At 41.9% G+C, this 22983-nt stretch overlaps 1 protein-coding gene across 1 annotated transcript in view; it reads right to left on the reverse strand.

Annotated features, from left to right (window-relative positions):
- The window catches only part of MYOM2 (myomesin 2), a 122975-nt gene that overhangs the window by 63466 nt on the left and 36526 nt on the right, over positions 1–22983 (reverse strand). Inside the window, exons 10-14 of the mRNA XM_050950610.1 lie at positions 19235–19396; positions 16070–16211; positions 14846–15045; positions 13479–13532; positions 6810–6937 (exon numbers count right to left, since the gene is read on the reverse strand). Coding sequence (XP_050806567.1) covers positions 6810–6937; positions 13479–13532; positions 14846–15045; positions 16070–16211; positions 19235–19396 — 686 coding nt within the window. The remainder of the gene's footprint in view (positions 1–6809; positions 6938–13478; positions 13533–14845; positions 15046–16069; positions 16212–19234; positions 19397–22983) is intronic.

The following is a 22983-nucleotide window of genomic DNA, read 5'->3' on the forward strand; positions in this document are numbered from 1 at the left end:
GACTAACAAACTTATCTGAGCATAAGCTTTCATGGGCTACAGCCCACTTCTTCGGATGCCTAAAAGAGAAACTTAATTTCTCTTAGGGCCCCCTGTTGCACTGGGGGAAGTAGTGATGTCTTATGGAATGCAACATAAACCCTGCATTGCCAAACAGCTCAGTTGGTTAGGGAGAGGGGGCAGCAAGGGCAAACCTATAGCATCTCAGGTGCAGCCCCTATAATCCCTTGAGCACACAGAGCTCAGCTGCAATGCAAGTAGCCCCAATGCAGAACCTGTAGCAGAGCTGTGGGATTTCTTACTCCCTACCACACCTTTGCACACTCTATAGAATCAAGTCACAACCATACCCTGTGTTCTTTTAGATTTTCACAAAATGACCAAACTAGTTTTGAATAATTCAATAGAATATTAGCTGAGCTCTGTGACAGAGGCAGCAATTTCCTGCAATACCTTGGACAGACCTCATTGAGTTGAGTTAGATCTTACTATATTAAGTTTATGTAACACTGTGGCCCAGGATAGTGTGGGGAGAAAGAACACAGTCCTCCAGGAATTAAGAACAGTGGATCGTGATTTGGCAAATTCATTCAGGTTGTAACATCTCCCAAGGGGCACCACAGCTTGGAAAGACTTGCATACACTGATTCAGACTGGATTCTCTAGAGACCAGCAAGCAAAGAAATGACACTTTGGATCAATTAACTGGAGTTTAAACTGACTCAGGGTCTTCTTTCTAATCTAGCAAATGGATGGGACCTTCTGTCCACAGGAAAGAGTTTGAAGGTCTCACACTGACCAAAGTCCTTGTTGGAATCAGGGCCAGCTCTACTGTTTTCGCCGTCCCAAGAAGCATGCCAAATTGCCACCATGGACGGCGGGGGCAGTCCGTGTGATGTTCAGGTGGCACACGCATTTCCACGGCAGGAGCAATTCGGCAGCAGCTTCTGTCTTCAGCTGGAAGACAGAAGCTGCGCTGCCACGGACAGCTGAACATAGAAGCTGCAGCCGATTGCCACCATGGATGGCGAGGGCAGTCCGTGTGCCGTTAAGGCGGCACGTGCATTTCCGCGGCGGCAGCAACTCGGCAGCAGCTTCTGTCTTCAGCCAGAAGACAGAAGCTGCGCCACAGCGGACAGCTGAACATAGAAGCTGCTGCCAAATTGCCACCGCCGTGGAAACGTGCATGCAGCCCTAATGGCACACGGACTGCCCCTGCCGTCTGCAGTAGCAATTCGGCGCGCTGCTTGGGGGCAAAAACACATAGACTGCCGCCCCTTGCAGATTGCCGCCCCAAGCACCTGGTTGGAATGCTGGTGCCTGGAGCCGGCCCTGGTTGGAGTTGGGGTGATCTTTGGTAGGCTTATTAGCATGCCTGTTGGGGTTTTTTTTAAATAGTTTTAAATGTTTTCTCTGTAATGCTTTTACCTCAAGAATAAATGTGCTTAGAAAGAGCTGTGAGGTAACTTAACTGTGGGTGATTACACTTTTTATAGCCTCTGAGGAGAAAAGCAGAGCAGGTCTGATTAGGCATTCTGACTTGGCTGGGGAATTCACAGTGTCAGCAGAGACCTATGCAACCAGGAAATACCCTGGTCAGGAGAGAGAAAAATCCATGTCTTTGAACAGAGGGGTGGATGGCTGGGGAGCCAGAAGCCTGAGAGTAGGTGCCCATGGTGGACCATCCGGGGGGGAAACACAGATACAGTTGTTCCCAACAGGGACAAGCTCGACTACTGTCTTTATTGCATATGGGAGAGAGCCTATACAAAGCTCAAGGAAGTAAGCACTCCGAGAACTCGTGTCTCCATTAATTTCTTAAAATAAACTGTTGACCCAGAATAAACTGAGTCATAGATTATTTCAGTGGCTTTAGTAGACAGTTTGAGTAAAACCGCCTTAGGATACAAAAAGACAGGTGCATAAATGTGAATTTTTCATGGGATTATATGAACAGAAGATTTAAAAAGAAAAGCCACTTAGATTGTACACTCCTTGAAAGCTAGATAGTCTTTCATGACTGTTTGAAAAGCACCTTATACAAAATGAGCACTACCACAAATGAATAATAAAAAAGATAAAATACCCAAAATCCATATTTTAAAATCTTTTTAGTGAATACTGCACTTGCACATTGTTCTCTGTAGAAAAAAAAACTTTTTTCTTTAATAAAAAGGTGCAAAATATGGAAAGAACGTTATCATGCTGCATATTTTATATGTTAATATTGAGCCTGAACTTGAAGGAATTTAATTGTGCATGCTTCAATGTGACTGACAAGGCAAAAATCAATGTACCATTTTACATAGTGATAATTTAAAATCCAGATATATTTTATTGAATTTTTTAACTGTTACTCTGCTCTGGATTTAATCTGTCTCAGCATTTCTTGTGTACTTGGGTAGCAGGTATTGCTTTTCCCTATAGTTATACAGCTAGGAGAACCCCACCTTGGTTTTGTGTCTCGTTAGACCTTTAAACATTCTTTTTCACTGTTGATGATGATGATTTTTCTAAATTTTAAAGATAAATTAATTTTAAAATTTATATATCTAACCTAACAGATGTCTATGCTATGTAAAGGATAAAGATTCCTATTTGCAATGAATGGATTACTCACATAAGTACGAACTACTCACATGAGTAAGGATTTGCAGGGTTGGACATTCATTTGCATAAAGAAACCTTGTTCTATTTGCTTTTTAGTTCTTAGTCTTGCTTTCCTTTAGTAAGTTTTGTATTTAATGAATTGTTCATTTGTCCTATTGCCTAGTGTCTGTCCATGTATGTTTTTTCTATACTTCTAAAACGTCTTCAGTAAATCTTGTGCATATGAATATTACCACGTGGACATTTAGGGCGAGACTGTGGGTACACTCCAGCATAGAGGGGTTATGACTCTTCATATTATATGAATTTGCATAGTTTACAATCTAAGTATAAGGCAAGAGACAATAGATGTGTACGGACAGACTAATGGGAGATTACACTGAAGCAAAAAGAGACAATATTGGTCAGCACAATAAGCAGTGGTATAAGCATACCAATGGCCTAAACATTATCAAGTTTTTTGTAAGCATCACAGCAAAGGAGAGTTTTAAGTAGGGTTTTGAAAGAGGATAATGAGTTGGTTTTGCAGCTATTTATGGGTAGAGCCCTGCGTGGATACAAAATTTGTATCCACATCTGATCCTCAAAAATGATCCACGAATTTGCAGAGCTTTATTTATGGGGATCTTTCCCCAAGCATGAGGGACAGCATGGGAGAAAGCATGAAGATGCTTGTTTGACTATTTAACGAGTGATGAAAGTTAGCATGATGGGTCAATCCAAGGTGAGAGTTGACATCTCAATAGCAAATGAGAGATGATAGATAGGATGGAAATAGGGTGTGAAGGGCATTGCAAATGAAGACAAGCATTTTATGTTTGATGCAATAGAGAAGGAGGAGCCAGTGGGGAGATGGGTACAGAGGCATAACATGGTCAAAGTAATGGGCTCAGAAAATGATCTTTGCGTCAGTGTTCTGAATGGGCTATGAGCAGGGCAAGATAGCATTTTTCAAGGCCAGAGGAAAAAGATATTGTAGTAATTGAGATTCAAGATGAGACCTTGACCTTGAATGAAAGCTTTAGCAGTGTGAATGGACAGCAAAGGCTGTATCTTAGAGCCTTTATGCAGAAAAATCTGCAAGATTTAGACAGTCTGGATGTGATGGCCTAGAGCAGTAGTTCTCAATCATTTTTTACCCAGAGACACCTAAACTTAAATAGACAAATCTGTGGACCCCCAACTCTCCTCTCATTATTTTGTTGTTCACAATTTGTTTCTTTCATGTTACTTTAATAGTTATCACAAATACTGCTGTAGAGAAATTATTATTTGAACAGATCAACAAAAATACCACAAATTAAAATATTGACAGCTTACCAGATACTAATGATAAATTACAGCATTGCTAGGTGATATATGGGGATATCTAGGGGATGCTGGAGGGGTTTCTGTGTACTGGGAGGATGCTGGAGGGGTGTGTGTTTACAGGGAGGAGGTACCTGGGGGGTGTTGGAGCCTGCAGCCTCACACTCAAGGTGAGGAACAGTGTCGCACTCCCTGTCCCTGTCATGGTGGCAAGGCGGCTGACAAGTCCAGAATTCAGCTCCAGTCTATCAGTCAGCGCCTCCTTGTGGGCCTCTCCCCCTTCGTTGGCCCTGTCACCCCTTCCAGCTGGGTTCTGAGGCCCTGCAAGAGCTGTTTGCCAGCTCTGCTTACCTAGCAGGCTGGGGTGGGAGAGACCTGACAGCTGCAGCTGCAGGGGAGGGACCAGAAGCCACTGCAGAGGAACCTTCTGGGGCAGAGCTGGGCCAGTCCCACATGATAGGGCTCAGGGAGAGAGCACCATCTCCACCCCTGACTCATCTCAGTGGGCTCCAGCAGCAGGAAAGGAGAACCAGCCCCGTGTAGCAGTGGAAGGGGTTCTCATCCCCCAAACAGCTGTCCTGCTGCTTCCCCTCTCCTTGCACTTCCTGGACATGCAGTGAGTGTGGCCGCTGGGAGAGCCACTGCCTCTTCACTGCCGGGTGTTCTGGCAAGAGGTGGCCCGAGGCCTTGCCCACCCCCAGTGCCCTGTGGGGCAGAGTCAATGGCATCCCCTCTGCATGGGTCCCCTCAGAAGGCATCAATCTGGGGGAGGGGTCATGTGACTCTGCATGCTTCCCCCCACCACACATCACCTCTGGGAGAGACCAATCAGTTTCCAGACCCCCTTCATTATACTGGTGTATCCCTAAGGGGCTACAGACCACATGTTGAGAACCACTGACCTAAAGAGCTCGAAGTTGAAGATGATGCTTCAGTTACAGGCTTGAGTGACAGGCAGGATGGTGGCATGGTCCACAGTGATTGAGAAAGGAGGTAGTAGGGTCATCTTGGAACAGAAGCAGGGACAGAAGATTAAGAGTTCTGCTGTAGCCATGTTGAGTTTGAGCTGGTGGCTAGATATCCCCAAGGAGATGTCGGAGACAAACTGAGATTTCAGTTTGGACAAAAAGAGACAGGTGTGGAGTAGAGAGGTAAATTTGAGAGTGGACAGCATAGAGATGATATCTGAAATTGTGTTTGTGGATGGGATTATCTAGAGATAAGGTATAGAGGAAAAAGAGAAGGGAACCAAGGACAGATTCCTGTGAAACCCCACAGAAAGGTAGACAGGAAATGAGGAGGATCCTCCACAGGAGATGTTAAAGGAACAATTAGAGAGGTAGGAAGAGAATCAGGAAAGGATAGAGACACAGAAGCCAAAGGAGGAGAAGATTTCAAGAAGAGGAGCATGGTTGATGTTGTTGAAGGCATCTGGCAGGTCAAGAAGGATGAGGATGGAGTCCTGGTTCTGAGCTTTATCTAGGAAGAGGTCAGTAGAGGCCTTGGGGAGGATCGTTTCAATGGAGTCCAAGGGACAAAATCCAGATTGGACAGAGTCTAGCATGTAATTGGAGTAGAGACACTCCAGACAGTGATTGTAAACAGCATGTTCACTGAGTGTACAGATGAAAGGGAGAAGAGAGATGGAGTAGTAGTTTGAGAGGCAAGTGGGGTCAAAAGTGTGGGCATGTTTTTTTAAATGTGAGAGACCAAAGCATGCATGTATCATGAAGAGAAAAAGCCAGAGCAGAGTGAAAATTTAACGGGTTGAGTAAGACAAGGGATGAGAGTGGGCACAAGAGATATCAGGAAATGGGTTGGGATGGGATCACTGGAGCAAGTGGAGGAGTTAGGGGAGGACAGCATATGATAAATTTATATTCCAATGACAGGGAAGAGGGAGGCAAGAGTTGGAGGAGAAGGGAAGGCAGGTCACATATTGTTTTCTCAGTTTTCACCAATGAGATCCTATGTGGAGACAGACATGGAATCAGTAGGAGGGCAGGGTGTGGGGAGTGAGGCAAAGGTGGTGAACTATGGCTAGGATTTTTGACATTCGATTCAGTTAAAGTTGGAGAAGGAGAGCTGCTTTGTTAGGAAGATGGCAGAACTGAAGGAGGAGAGACTGAATTTGTAGTGGAGGAAGACAACCTGGTCATTGGATTTCCACCGGAGATGCTTCGCAGTGAGACAACAGGAGCAAAAGGAGCAGATGTTGGGGGTGATCTTCCTTTGCTTACCAGCACAGGCCATTTGTATCATGGGTAACAGAGCAGGAAGGAGAGCAACCACCACCAGGTAACAAAACCTCCTCCTGCTCTGGTGGACAGGGAGTGAGCATGCAGGAATGGGGAGTGGGTGGAACTTTGACTTCTCTCCCACTTCAACGTACAGGCTAGCACAGTTCAGCCACTGCAGAAGTAAGTTGCACCAGGAAATGGGCTGACACAGCTTATTTCCTCTACGGAGAAAAGGGGAACCGGAAACCAAACTGTGAGCCACAATTCAATCTCTGTTCTGCTGCTGGGGAAGGGAAGCTATGTGCTGCCCCTTAATAAGGGCAGATTGCACAATGCCAGTCCAGCCTTGAGGGAGGAGAAGGGTAAGCTGCTGCTCTCTATTAAATTGCTACAATACATTGTAGTTTTATTCTCATTTTTCATAGCAGTAACAAAATAGCACAGAGGCAATTTTTCATGGCTCTTGAACTTCAACACCCATTAGATCACATAATAACATATTCTATTGTCAATGCCTTCTCTAAAGACCCACCATCAAGTCCTGCGAGACCTCAGTGAGTGCTAGTTTTATTGTTCATTTTGTGGCTCCGAAAAGAATTTGAATTAAATTGTAAACGGCTTACAGCGCAATGCAACTATACAGTACAGTACCTTCTCAATGAAATACATTAATGGCTCTTTGCCACGGGGAACAGGTGGCTCCCAGCTGAGTACAACATATGTTTTGCTGGTTTCTGAAGCATGTACATTGGTGGGAGGTCCTGGAATCTGAACATCGCCTGGAGAAGTAATAAACTTAGTCAGTGTTAAACCACAGATTAACCCCAGGTTAGCATTTATGCTACAGCTCATCTTTCCAAACTCAAGTCTATTAAAAGAACAGGCCTACTTGTGGCACCTTAGAGACTAACAAATTTATTTGATACAGACTAACACGGCTGTGACTCTGAATCAAGTCTATTAAGGGCTATAGTATCAGCTTTACAGTTTCATAGTTTGTGTCATTTCTATTTTGAGGCATTAAGCATGTGAATTACAAGCGGGGTATTTATTTTCACAACCAAAGTAAAATATTCAATCATTTGTCTCTCATGATTTTTCCTTGATCACATTTCAATTACTTTAATCTGCTGTGCCAAATGCCTTGGCAAAACCTACTCACTGTATGCATATAAGAGAGATGTTTGATCAAACTGATGAGTCCAAGAGTTACTATAGAAAAACTGAACTAGAAGGAGGATTCACTCAAAAGACTGGAGCATTTAAACACAAAAAGAGCTTAGTGTAAAGTGGTCAGGAACAAAAGTGTTCATGATATCTCCTACACTATGGGTGACATGACCAGCCAAAATAATTTAGAGCAGCCATACAGGCTCAGAATACGAGGAGTGCAAATGCATTGCACAGCCACCTGGTTCCTACCTTCACAGGCTATTATGCCTTGTGGGGATCGACTGGAGTGCAGCAGTGGTCTAGCCTCACCCTTTTCCATTGCCATACCAAGGGCTGCAAGGATAGTGGCATAGAGCCAGTATAGCTCTGTGCCAACCTGAGGAAATCCTGAATTGGCCAGTTAGGGCAGCTTTAGGGCCACTCTGTGTCACTGTAGAGATACAAACGGGCTAGGATCTGCCTCAATGGAGTTACACACTGATGTAATGAGGAGCAGGATTAAGGACTATCAACGTCACCCGCAATCATATTTGTCTGGCTCTGAATAAGATGTCAACAGGCAAAAAGTTCAGAAATGGTAATTCAACAGACATCCATGCCCATCCTGTTCTTCTGGCTTAAAACGTGCAGTGTGATGTGGCTTTTGTTTGTGGTTTTAAGGTAATTTTGTCATTTTCTTTTTCTAAGTGCAAGCACAGTGCACAGATAAATTCTTAGAATTTGAAATTAAAAAAAAAAAAGGAGAGAAAGAAAACATCTCTTCCAGAGAACAATATTAGTCATGAAAATGAATCTTTAGGTGATTCTAAGCAATGTCACTAGATCTGTGAGCCAGCCTGCTATGTAGATGAAGCTATTTTATCTTTTATGATACTTTTGATCAAAATCAGAAGTTTTGAAGTTTGCATCTAACAATTGACATCATTTATTGTTGTTCATAATGCATTTTTATTTGTTTGAACCTCTGCAAATGGGACTTGCATTCTTTGGATAAACACATTGATCTGTTGAGTTTAAAACACATGCTGAAGTATTGTAAATAAAATTATTTTAAGCCCGAAAAGATTTATTTTCAGCAGATTTAATCGTATTGAGCCAAGAAGCTCCCATGAACGTCAGTAGAATTCACATAGCGAAATCTCCACAGTGTAAATATTCACCCCTTAGAATTCCAAAGCTGACATCATATGTAATGTAACAACCCCTCCTTACAGCTTGCAAGATCATCTGACATTGGTAGTGAGATAAATTATGTGAACTAAGAAGCCAAGATTTTTAAAGCTAGCCTCCAATTTTGCAGATTTAAGTAATTAGTTTATAATTAATAGCATTGAGATATCTATATTCCTGGCTAGTATCCACAAGTCAGGTATTTAGAAATCTAAATACTCTTCCTGGTGCCTGCAAAATTCAAAATACAAAGCCCTGGGCCTGATTCACTTCTCATGTGGATGTAAATTGAAGTCACTTGAGTTGCACCAGTGTAAAACCAGTATAAGTGAGAAGAGCCCTCTGATTACGTGATCTTGTGTAACAGTTACGGCTGTAAATTAATCGCAGTTAACTCAAGTGATTAACATAAAACTGTCTGTTACAGCTGTCTCCCTGCTGCATTCCTTTTTCCCCTCTCCTTTCTGTTTGTCCTCGGTTTGGGGGGCGCTGCCCAGAAATGCAAGACCTGAAGTGGCCAGCTAATTAAGCATATGAGTCATACCTGTGGCTCAGAACATGCCCAGGCATGCCTATGCTTACCTGCAGCCTTTCCCTGCCTTCTCCCCTCCCCTGTATCAAGAGGAGCCAATCAAAAGTACTGGTGGGAAACTGCCTGAGTTTGCCTTTAAAGCCGGACATTTTCTGATCAGACCTCGGAGAAGGTCCTTGCTTTGCCACCTGGTCTGATCAGCTAGCGGTCTTTGGGGGGTCCTCTCCAAGCTCTCATTTGTTTTTGAGTGTACCCCCGTTTTTAAACTCCCCTCCCACGAACAACGAATTTGTGCCTGGAGATCTCCTGATTATTGTAAGCGAATCGAGTCCTCTCTCCATCCTCTGATGCTACTGCTGTTCCTGCCTCTGTGCTTGCTGCTGTCCTGGGGATTGGTAAGAACTCCCTCTTGCAGACTCCCCCTGTCCTAGCTGCTGGCCTTGTTTCCCCAGCAGACAGACCCAAGCTAACTCCTTGGTCTGTATCTGTAATCTGTTTCTTGCTCCGCAGCGCCTTTGCTGCTAAAAATAAGCCTGTGCCACTGCTAAGCTGTGCCTTCCTGGACTGTATCCTGGGCCGCAGCCGCCCCACTGCTGCAGCCACCACCTCCCCCTCCCAATCAAAGAATCGGCATAGTGTAAGGTGCACCTATTAAAATCAGGTTCTTAGTCTAGATAAGTTGTAATTTCATTTTGCATAGCTGTGGTTAAGTTAGGTTTAAAGAATTGTTTGTATTGTGCTCTGTAAGTTAGGTTTAAAAAAGAATTGTTGCATTGTGTTCTGTTACTTGCTAATTTGTGTAGTCTTGGTTAAGTTAGATCATAAATAAGATTTGGCATGTTCTGTATAATTGTAGTTAAGTTTGTCTTCCCGCTGCCCTAACCCCTCCCAAGCTTGCCTGTGTCTCCCCCCGAGCTCCCCAGTCACTCGTTGCAGTCTCTCTGCTGTTTAAACTTGCAGCCTGTCTGCTCTCTGTGTCTCCCTGAGTTTAAATCTTCCTCCGCAGCGCCTCTGCCTTTGGTCTCTGCTCCACCACGTGCTCTTCTTCCCCCATCCCTCAACCTCATTCCTCTACCACTGCCTTTCTCTCTCTCTCTCTCTTTTAATCCCTTCCCCGACGTGTTCACCCCACTCCTACTGCTGCCAAACCTCAATTATATTACTGAAGTCTAGCATAAAACCCCATTGGTTACCCTTTTTCTCTCTGACACACCTCACATTTTACATTTACACCACTGTGACACATTTTTACCTAGAGTTGTTGGTTATTTAACACATTTTACCCATAACTGTTAGTTGGTTATATGCTGCTGTGACACACCCTTTACACAGAAATTGTTAGCTACCTATTACATTTATACTTCAGTGTTAATTGGTTACCAACTGTAATGTACCCCACTGTATTGTACCCCACTATTGAAACCCCCTATACTATTTACTAAAAGAAACCCCTCCCCAATTGTCTACCTTAACAAACCCCATGCCCCTCACTATTGAATTTTCCCTGTTTTTGCATTTTCTTAATAAAGTTTATTTTGCACCCCACCAGTGCAGTAGTTGTCCCCCAAGATACCCTACCTGCTGGCAGGCTCAAAACCAAATTAACTAGATTAAAAAAAATAGTTGCAATTAATCACAGTTTAATTGTACTGTTAAACAATAACAGAATATCAATTTAAATTTATTATAAATATTTTTGGAAATTTTTCTACATTTTCTATATGATTTACAAAATGTACAGTGCTCACTTTATATTTATTTTTATTACAAATAGTTGCACTGTAAAAAACAAAAGAAACAGTATTTTTAAATTCCCCCATTACAAATACTGTAGTGCAATCACTTTATCATGAAAGTTGAACTTACAAATGTAGAATTATGTACAAAAAAAATCTGCATTAAAAAATAAAAAAAGGAAAACTTTAGAGCCTACAAGTCCAATCAGTCCTACTTCTTGTTCAGCCAATTGCTCAGACAAACAAGTTTGTTTACATTTGCAGGCAATAATGCTGACAACTTATTGTTTACAATGTCACCTGAAAGTAAGAACAGGAGTTCACATGGCACTGTCATAGCTTGCATTGCAAGATATTTATGTGCCACATGTGCTAAAGATTCATATATCCCTTCATGCTTCAACCACCATTCCAGAGGACATATGTCCATGCTGATGACGGCTTCTGCTCAGTAACAATTCAAAATAGTGCAGACCAATACATGTTCATTTTCATCATCTGAGTCAGATGCCACCAGCAGAAAATTCGTTTTCTTTTTTGGTGGTTTGGGTTCTATAGTTTCTGCATCAGCGTGTTGCTTTTTTAAGACATCTGAAAGCATGCTCCACACCTCATTCCTCTCAGATTTTAGAAGGCACTTCAGATTCTTAAACGTTGGGTAGAGTGCTGTATCTATCCTTAGAAATCTCAAATTGGTTTTGTCAAATCTGCAGTGAAAGTGTTCTTAAAATGAACAACATCTGCTGGGTCATCATCTGAGACTACTTCAACATGAAATATATGGCAGAATGCAGGTAAAACAGAGCAGGAGGCATACAACTCTCCCAAAGGAGTTCAGTCACAAATTTAATTAATGCGTTATTCTTTTAATAAGCGTCATCAGCATGGAAGCATGTCCTCTGGAATGGTGGCCAAAGCATGAAGGGGCATACAAATGTTTAGCATATCTGGCATGTAAATACCTTACAATGTTGGTTACAAAAGTGCCATGAGAACACCTGTTCTCACCCTCAGATGACATTGTAAATAAGAAGCGGGCAGCATTATCTCCTGTAAATGTAAAGAAACGCATTTGTCGTAGTGGTTGGCTGAAGAAGAAGTAGGACTGAGTGGACTTGTAGGCTCTAAAGTTTTACATTGTTTTGTTTTTCAGTGCAGTTATATAACACAAATGTAGATTTTTTTTAAGTTGCACTTTCATGATAAAGAGATAGTACTTGTATGAGGTGAATTGAAAAATACTATTTATTGTCTTTATCATTTTTACAGTATAAATACTTGTAATCAAAAATAATATAAAGTGAGTACTGTACACTTTGTATTCTGTGTTGTAATTAAAATCAATGTATTTGAAAATGTAGAAAAACATCAAAAATATTTAATAACTTTCAATTGGGATTCTATTGTTTAACAATGTGATTAAAACTGTGATTAATCGTGATTTTTTAAGCATGATTAATTTTGAGTTAATCCCAAGAGTTAATTGCGATTAACCAAGAGCCCTATTGAAAATGTGAAAAAAAAATCGAAAAATATTTATAATAAATTTAAATTAGTATTCTAGTATTAACAGTGCAATTAAAATTGCTACTAATTGTGATTTTTTTAACCATTTGACAGTCTAGTAATACTGTCATTTCATTAGTAACAAACATTGTCAGAATCAAGAACCTTAAAATTTTCCATTCTGCAGTTCAGAATGCCTACGAACAAAGGCATCTCAAATCTCTCAGCCAGCTTCTCCATTCCATTACATCAGTTTTACATGGGTATAAACTCCACTATGTCCAGGGGTGGCTCCAGGCCCCAGCATGCCAAGCGTGTGCTTGGGGCGGCATGCCGCGGAGGGCACTCTGCCGGTCGCCGGGAGGGCGGCAGGCAGGGTGCCTTCAGTGGCATGCCTGTGGAGGGTTCTCTAGTCCCGCAGCTCCAGTGGACCTTCTGCAGGCGTGCCTGCGGAGGGTCCGCTGGTCCCGCGGTTTCACAGAAGCTGCGGGACCAGCGGACCCTCTGCAGGCATGCCTGTGGGAGGTCCACCAGAGCTGCGGGACTGGCGACCAGCAGAGCACCCCCAGCGGCATGACACCATGCTTGGAGAGGCGAAATGTCTAGTATCAGTGCAGTTGCATCACTTTTATACTGGTGTGAGAGCATTTGTATCTTGTTAGGCAAAATAAGCAGCATAAATACTCTACCAGAATAAAATTGCAGGTAGAAGGCATTTAGGACCTCATCCTGAGAATTACTGAGAATCTCTAACTCTTACAGGTATCACTGACTGTGGCAAACCCTTAGCACTTCTCAGGAAAAGTATATCTTCCATTAAAAATGGCAAACACAATGTTTACCAGAGCTTCAAACTTCGACCAAAAAGCCACACTTGGCTCATAGGATAGGGATGAGAAACAAATTGGCAATAATCAAACATGAGATTCAGCTGTTTAATCTCAGATTGTGACTACTGAAAGAAAGAAGAAGAAATGCTTAATGAAAATGGCACAATCAAAAGCATGAATCTATCCCACCTCTCAGACTTTTGCCTGTATTGATATTATTTTAAGCTTGCAAGCCTGAATATCTGCATTTATTTAATTTTATTAAGAGTTGGCTCACTAGGTGGATTTTTTTTCAAGCTCTCATGTTTCTAATTATAATCTTAAATTCCTTGGATATAAACAGATGAAATGAAATCATGGTAGTGCTACATACCTTCAAGGTCATCCTGACATATTACAATTTCTCTGCCTCCATCCACATGAACAGCTGTGGACCAAAACATTCATTTACAGTTAGTTCTCTGTGCAATAAAGTGTATTTACAGATAAACACTTGTGTAGTGTCTGCTATCTCAACTCTGGTACTACAGCTTTGTACACATGGATTCTCATTCATTGTTACACACTGATTCTGCCACCTTTACTCACACTGACTAGTACTCACTCTCAAACAAGAAGAGACTATTTAAAGATTAAATGAAAAACAAGAATCATATTCTTAATTGATGGAATCAGTGCTGTGACACAGTGGCAATGTGTGTTATCAACTGGACTTTTGAGGACTGGACATGAATGTATGTGAGTAAGTTAACTGAGGACAACAACATGTTACAAGGAGCAAGTGAACTTTTGAAGACAGAAGCTGCCGCCGAATTGCCGTTGCCCTGGAAATGAATGTGCCACCCTAATGGCACATGGACTGCCCCCGCAGTCCACGGTGGCAATTTGGCTCACTGCTTGGGGCAGCGAACATAATGGAGCCGGCCCTGGTGCTAACCCTTTGTATAGTGTTAAATTGCAGTCAAAGTGAATGTTCATCTAACTGCTCTCCAGCAGGTACCATAGCCTATACCTTGAGCAGCACTGATAGTGTTCCCTTGCAGACCAGAATATCAGGGGTGCCCAGCGTGTGATAGAAGAGCAATATGCAGCCAATGGCTGGCCTCTGCCTGTAACAACTGGATGTTAAAAAATAGAGGATAGATTGTAGGATTTTACTACTAGTGTATTCAAACAACAAGCAAATTCCATTCAGCTAACACAGACATATAGAGTAATATTTTCAAAAGTGACTTTGGTCCTAATTTTTAAAGGCATTTAGGCATTGCTCCACTCAGCATCACAGCACCTTTGAAAATGAGACATAGGGCCAGATTTTGAAAGCTATTTAGGCACCTAAATACTTTCTAAAACCTGGCCCTTATGTGTTACAACACAAATCAGAACAATATCTAAATACCTTTCAAAAGCTGGCCTTTATTTGCTTTTGAAAATTTTACTTGTTACGGCTTTAAACATTTCTTTTACATTTAAAAATTGTGCAACTATATGTAAATGAATTGGCACTCTTGAGGCTCTTGGTAGGTTGCCAGTGTGGACCTTGCTGTTACAGTGGGAGTGTCTTCATTATAATTAGCAAGTGGAGGAGCTCTGGGAAAGAATGGAAGCTGAAAAGCAGATCCAAAATGAAGAGGTTGGCACTGCCCATTTGGTTACCCACCAAATAAACCAGAAAATAAAACCTCTTTCAAAAATTACAGTGTAAATGTGGAACAGTTTTTTAGTTGTTGCATTACCTACTTTGTAATCTGTCCAAGTCAACAGGATCAAGAGCTGCAACTGCTTCAGAGACTCTAGACGGCCTGCTAATACCCGACTTGTTCACTGCTCTTACACGGAATATATAAGACCTTCCCTCAAACAGTCCAGTTACAGGGTATTTGCAGATTTTTACTGGAGCATCATTGCACTGGACCCAGTTTTCAGTGCCCACTTCACATCTAGGAGTAAGAAAAGGAGATCATATATCAGGGTGCCAAAATGAGTATGTGCAATTAGTATTGTGCCTATTAACAGAGAGCCAAATCCACAGCTGATTTAAATCAGTGTAGCTCCATTGACTTCCATGGAGCAACCTCGATTGATGCCAGCTGGCTATATGGCCCATAATACTTTATTACTGAGAGAAAATTTGTTGTGTTATATCAACAGGAACACTAGATTATATACATTCACCTATGGTCTACGCACCATGTAAAGCCTTATTTTGAGTGTTTAAATGGAACTTAAATGGTCCATAGACATTGTAGAGCCCTCAGAATGGTGAATCTCACCCTAGTGAATGCCATTTTAAAATCAACATTTACCTACAGTTCCCAGAAGTCTGGGAGATAGGACATAACTAGAGTGTATCAGATACAACAATGTAGCAATAGTGGGTAAATTGTTATTTTTAATATAGAATACTGTATATACTGAAATTATAGCAGTAATATCTGTGCGTATAGTACATTGCTCATTTTAAATGTGAAGGATGAGATGCTGGGCTTTGACTACAGCTGAGGAGCATTCATTGCAGGTCAGGAGGAGTGCAAAGGTGGCCTTGGATTCCCCTAATCCTGACCTGCCTGTCATGTGCAGGACTGCCAACATAATTTAGAGCAGATTTCAGGAGCAAAAGGGCTATCATGTTGGCTTAAACTTCCAGCTGAGTAGTTCCCTAGTTTGGATGAATCACTGTCTGGAGTACACATGCACCAGTTTAAGATAACATGAAGGAAAAAGGGGCAGGGCTGGAGCACTGCTTCACTCAATGCTCCCCAGCAACTGGAACAACTCCTTGAAGGCTGCTCCAGTGGGGTGCAAATTAGAATGGCCCTAAGGCTGCTCTAACTTGTTCCAGGAACTACAGTGGCCCCAAATAAACTCAGTAATGAGGTGCAGGGTATAAAAATAGTGAATTTTTTCAGTATATACAGTTTGATACACAAAAAAACAAATCCACAAATGCACATGTGCACACACCTGTCAACAAAATATCCTATGACTGGACTCTCACTGGCTGTATTTGGTGGTTTCCAGGTTACAATGACATAATCTCTGTTAGCATCATAGCATTTAACATCCATTGGTGCCCCGGGTGCTCCAGCAATTAATGCATCAGCATCTAGATCAGAAAAAAAATCAAATCAGAGTTGACTACAATACTTCTCAGGTTCGGAGAGAGACTCTGTTGCTATAGCACAACAAAGATGAATTACACAGATTGCTCAAACCATCTATTACTCCTGTTTTATGCCAGTGAGACTCCAATGATTTCCATGAGGTTACACTGGAGTAACAGTGGTGAAGCAAGCCCAGTGAGGTCTATCTATAGGTTTAGAAACCTGGGTGCAAATTTTGGAGGGTAGAAATGGATATTAGGCACCAAATTCTCACTGACTTTCAATAAGAGTTGAACAACTAATTTCCCTTTGCGCTTCTGAAAATCTCACCCTTCAGAAAGAAGGATTTCCGTCACCCCTTGGTCAGAGAGAGGCACTCACTGAAGATCATGTGGTCAGGAAAAAGGCATTTCCTAAGGCTACTTGGTGTGTGAGCTTTTGCTACATTTCTAAGGTTACTTCCTAATTCAAATCTTGAGATACAGACACTGATAAGTAATTAATGTTTCTTAGCTGAGACACCTATATGTGGCCTGATCCCAAAAAGTGTTGAGCACCCACAACTCCTAATGAAGCCCGTTAACAGGTAGAGTTTTCACCCTGCTAGAAAAGGCATATACATATATTGGATAAATTCCAAACTTCCTCTTTCCTGGCTTTCTCTCTGTTGTGACAGAAACAACCATCACTCAACAGAAACCTCAGTCTAAGCTTCTTCCCAAGTCTTGATTGTTCCTAAGACTTTCTCTGCATATTCTCAGAGACATACCACACCTCAAGAAACATTCTCCTGCTGAAATATTTATGCTGTATCTTTATGTAGGATTCTAGCACCTGAGTTTAGGGTGACTCAGAGAAGTCCTGTATCTCTGTCCACAATTTACCACCCTATTGCAATGACAATGGTGTTGAGAGGTAGATGCTCAGGTCCAGGCCCCAGTATGATCCCACCCTTTGAAATTTCAGAACTATGGGCCAGACTGAACCCTTATGTTATATACCTGGAAGTTGCCCTCTACCTTCAGATCATGGCCACATGAAAAGGGGGTGGGGGGCCAGGTTCTACCTTGGAAGTTTGTCTCCCCTTGGAATGGATCTCATGGAGGGCTCTCCACAAATTTTGGAACCTGTGAGTGGGAAGGGGTCAAAGTGCAGGTGTAGAAAGGATATGCTTGTTATTCACCTACCTGCACAATGGAGATTCCCCAAGAAAGTTAATATGCTTTCCATGACCTTTTCCCCTTTCAAGTGGGATTCTCCTTCCAAGGGAGTGGACTAGGAACAAGGAAGCCCTAGTAGCCTGCTCCAGTGAGAGCAGGGAATGTGGCTGCCAGGGACAGATGATATATCTATACTACATTTTAAAACCCATGGGGGTGAGTCTCAAAGACTGGGTCTACACACTCAGGCTCACGTGAGTCATGCTATAGCATTAAAAATAGCTGTGTGAATATGCAGGTACAGGCTAGAGCTTGGTATCTGAAACACACCCACTCCCTGGCCTCAGAGTCTGAGCCTGAATGTCTACACAGCTGTTTTCAGTGCTGTAGTGAGACCCTGAGTTTGTAGAGTCAGGCTCTGAGACTCACTGCCATTGAGAGGGGAGTGTTAAAATGCAGTGTAGCCATAGAGCCAATGCAGTTTGTGCACTAGCCACACAGGAAATGATGGACACCCAGCCACCACTCATATCCACCCACACACACAAAGCGTGGATGAAATCTTTTTGAGGAAGACCACACGCACGTGCTGGTACACTTGTAAACAGAATGAGACAGATCCTCAGTGGGAGTATATCAGCATAGCTCCCTTGCCTTTGGTGGATCTGTACCAATTTACAATTGCTGAGGATCAGAATTAAAGAACTGCACAGACAGAAACACACTCATATTTAAAAACAAAAGAAATGTAGAGCCATGCTCTGCCCACAGATGCCTGTGGGAGCTCGGGCTGAATCAGTGGGAGTTGTGAATGCAAATGTGAGGGCAAACTCTGACTTGTATTCTATTTTAATGAATTCCTCTCCTTTACATCTATGTCTCTTGTGAAAAACACATTTTTTCCCTCTCTTCCCCAAGTGAACACAGTGCTAGGCTGTGATTGGCTCTGGTACACTGAAGGGAGCGTACACAGAATCTTCCTTCCCCCTCCTCACCACTCTCTGTGCAAGGGTCAGGCATAACCACAGTCCCTGAACTTGAGAATGTAAATGGCCTGCTCCAGCCTAGTGAGCCCAGTAGCAGAAGCCAGCACAAAGAGGAGGGATTGAGTGCAGGCACGTTCAAGGCTCTGTGTGACAGAGTGTACGGAGTTAACCAGTGAGCCTACATGCTGATCGTTCTACACCAATTAGTTCCCCCAGAGAAGGCAGACTGATGCAGTTGAAGTTAATTATCTAATCAGGTGTGAGGAGTGGGTGAGCTAAAGAGCCAATTAGCCCATCCTAATAAGAAAGGCGCTAGAAGGAAGGAAGGGAGAGAAAGGAAGAGGCCTAACTGAGGCAGAGACCTCAAAAAGGGAGACCTCTGCTCCTTTGGAGTCCTGAAAGTCCCAAAAGCATGGAGGACACTGTAAATAGCATTGCTGCATGGGACTGTAAAGATGTTGTTGGAGGAAATGTAAACAAATGGCCTGATGTGACATGTGAGTACACAACCATAGAGTCTGAGCAAGTTCCTATGGTGCTAGGAGGCAGGAGCAGACAGTGCCCTGTTATGCTGTAAAGCACCAGTCAGAGAAGCTGGCCATCTGTAAAGAAAGGAGTAGACTGCACCGTCATTAGGATGGGCTCCTTGGGTCTCTAGAAAGGATCATATTTTCAGGAGCACAATCACACCTTGAGCTCCTCCTGGTGCAGTGTGACTATATTGTCCCTGACACAGACCAGTGGATAAATTCCCCATCTATATAATGCCATGCTTTGGATTTCTTTTAGGCTTCCTTTATTATACTAGGGTGCTAAATTAAATGACTTTTCCTAATTAGATTTGCTAAGTCTTCTCCCAACAAAGAATGAAAAGCATACCTCTGACAAACATGAATGCACTGTACTCAGTCACCCCGCCTTTTGTGATTATGCGCAGGGTGTATAAGCCTTCATCATCCTTGTTCAGATGTGTGAAAGACAGCGCTGCCTGGCCTTCTCCAAAGGAGATTTTCGTCCACTTAGAGTCTTTTATTAGAACACCTGGAAGAGAATTGTGATCAAGCATGTGTCACTGAATTAGCAATAGCAATCTTCATTCAAGATAACTTCTGTGTTAATCTTCTGTGACTGCCGTTTATGCCAACTTTATTTAGCAATAGCAATCTTCATTCAAGATCACTTCTGTGTTAATCTTCTGTGACTGCCGTTTATGCCAGCTTTACTCAACATGGTAGTGTTTGTATTCTATGAAAATATTTAACTACGAGAACTAAGCTGTGCCCCTGCAAACTCATTTGACCAATGAGTATGGGGAGAGGAGTGTACAATCTAGCTATTCTGTGTTGTACCTGCTACAGCAAAGGGAATGGATTTCCCTTCATCATTTTTAATACACGGACAAGAAAATATTTTAAACCCCATTTTGAAACAATGCTGAAAATCTAAAATACACAGTAATGACAGCAGTGTGTAATTATGCTTTTAAATACACTTTTCTACCTATTCAGGTCAAATGTCAGATTAGTCAAATTTCTTTCTTTAACTTTAAAGACCAGCTTTCAGTTTAATCTGAAGCCTTGCTGTAAAGTTACACTGACTCTGAAACTCTCCAGGCATGCCTGCTGAACAGTGAATCCAATTAAATCTGAATTTCTCACAGGTCAGAGGTGGCGCCCCAGGATTAATGTAAATTAGTCTGATTGACTAGTGAGATGGGAGCAATGAAATGAGCAGAATATTTTATGATGACCAAGCAAGTCCCTCAGTCTCCTTTTCTTTTAATTACTGATAGAACTTTTGATTTTTAATCCATTGAGTTCTATTATAATCAATGCAGCAGCGTTACATTCAAAGTTCAGCAACAGCGCTATGCTTGATTATTGCCCTGTTGCTCAAATACACTTTGGAGTAGATATTCAAAAGGTTGCAGACAAATTATTTTAGCCAATGAATATATATACTGAACACAGAGCTGCACAGGGGGTGGGAAAACTGTGCCACATCTTCAAGTGATAAAGCTGACAGTAAAGGACCGCGTAATGAATATCTGGCCATTTGCTTACATAAATTGAAGCAATATGTTATTACCTAGGCATTTTCTCCAAGCCTGATTCTTAAGTGAATCTTTTAGGATTCGTACAAGGTAATTTCAGTGAGACCTCTTTCGAGTTCTTAATGGGCTCCTTATGTGGCATTCCTACATTTCCCCCTTTCTATTGCATTTTGCACAGTTTGTGTTCACTGTATTGTATAGAGCTGTGTGAACAGTTTGAGGTGAAAGCTGAAAACCCCCTGCAGCTAAAACTTTTGCATTTTCTTTTTAATTTTTTTCCAATATATGAAAAACTTGGAGCAAAGTGATCACAATGAAGTACAAGCCTGAGGGCTCAACTCCTGTGAAAATCAGGCCACTTACTTAAGTGCCTGAATGTGGTTCCTTTAGGCAGTCAAGTTTGAAAATGTAGGGGCTTCAGTGACTTCCAAGCAAGGCCAGAGAGGGAGTCAGTTTTGGAGCCTAGAATAGGGCTCAGAAGTTCTGTCTGTCAAGGCAGTTATGCAGTCTGCTATGACCATAATATCTGAGTTCCAGGCTTTCCGTTCTGAATTCAAACTACTAGAATATGCCTGTATCTCGATGTACTATATGCTATCAATTCCTCCAGACTCTGCTAGAGAATGAGTCTGGAAGTGCCAGGGATCTTGACTCACTCAAGATACCCTGAAAACTCAGAGCTCTGCCATGTGTTAGTTAGGCCAAATGTTCCCTAAATGTTGCAGCTTGTTTCTGTCGAAATCACATATGCAATGATAGAAATTACTGCGTTTGGGGGTTCTCTCACACATTAATTTCCCGTGTTACATATGATGTTCTGTTAAAATATCAGCCAAACTCTGCATTCTCACTTTTGTGTAAATCTGATGTAACTCCTTGGACCTCCATAGAGTCCTTCAGATACCTGTATAAATGAGTGAAGAATCTGACCCTACATATTTATAATTTATTACTTTAGAATATTTTTTTAAAAAATCTGCAACCAGCCAAAATCATATCCAAACTGGATTTAGACGTACAATCTTCAATAATAATTTCAGTACAGGTTCTTTAGCATCTTAAACTGGTTTCAATTAAGGTAGGAATTTTAAACGTACTACTTACAGAGTCAGAGACTTGAAACCATTTCAGAGGATTTGATTCAATAGATTTACATATCTCCTAGAGTTTAGTGACCAACAACTGCTCTGAAATGTATTAATTTTGAATAAACACAACATTCTCTTACGTATAATTAATATAAATAAACCACAGAGAACCATCTCAGGTCTTTAGTTGTCTATCATTTGCATAATAAAATCAGCAAACATTTAAGAAAAATAGAAATTATTTTAATACCAATCCAGAATTAAACATAACTTGTCTGAAATAATAGATGTTAGTCCAAGATTTGAGTTCAAGGCCAGAGTCCCTCTAAAACCAGAGCACTTTAGAAGATAGTCATCATGTTAGTTCCATCATTAACCTTCTTGCCCCCCAAAATTTATGCAGTGGGTCTCTTGGCCTAAAAGTGTCACTGCCACGATTTGAAGCATATAGCAGGTGTTCAGTACAATAACAAAATCATCACATTAATCCCTGCTGTTCTTGGGGTGAATCTCTGTCACATAAGCTTCCCCATGATGTCAGTGTGATACGCATGTGCACATCGGAGGTCAGTTTTTACCACTAGTGTTCAACAGAACAATACTGTTTTGTTTTTCATTAAATCATTTGGATATTGGACTGAAATCTTAGCCCCATTCAAGTGAACGGCAAGACACCAACTACTTCAGTGGGGCCAGGATTTCACCCCCAATCTTCACCTCAGAGCTTGAGGAAGTTATACCAACCATACAAATCTTCACATATCTTAATGAGAATATGTTGGTGTCATTAGAGACTAAATCTACAGGCCCAAATCTTGAAGTCCTTTTCCAGTTTTCATAATCCAAGGAAAATTCCCATTGAACTAAAAATTGAGTACAATTGGGCATCTGTTGGATACCTGCAATTCCAATTAGCTTCAGTGGCAACTGATATAAATTTCAGGTGCTCAGCACCTTTCTGGATTGGGCCCAGTCAGAGTTTTGCCTCACTAACAACAATGTACAAACTGATGGCTGAAATGAGCTCCCAGTTCTGACAGTAACAAAAAAGGCTTTGGTGGGAGCAGGTTCAGCACCCCGAATATAGGTATCAGGGTTTGGCCCACAATGAATAAACTGTAGTTATTGTCTATTATTTGTATTGTGGTAGCACTTAGGAGCTTCAGTCTTGGAACAGGACCCCATGTGCTAAACACTGACAAACCCAGAAAAAAAGGCAGTCCTTGCCCCCAAAGAATCAGGCACCTCCAGCCAAAACCCACTCCTGCTTTATGTAAACAACTAATCTTGTATTTTTCCTGTCTAGTTTGCCCCGTTGTTGTTTGTCACTTTCACATATACACCTTGGTGATGGTGAGTATTTCCATCAGATTGGCAGGGGCAGAATTCCAGCAACGGTTGAGTGGGAATCCTTCCTCCAAAATGTGGGCATTTCTGAGAGAGGCTGCCCCAAGTGATCGTGACAACTGATCCATATTCTCACTACA

The sequence above is a fragment of the Gopherus flavomarginatus genome, chromosome 4 (genome assembly GCF_025201925.1).
Source record: "Gopherus flavomarginatus isolate rGopFla2 chromosome 4, rGopFla2.mat.asm, whole genome shotgun sequence".
In the NCBI taxonomy this organism is placed as follows: Eukaryota; Metazoa; Chordata; order Testudines; family Testudinidae; genus Gopherus; species Gopherus flavomarginatus.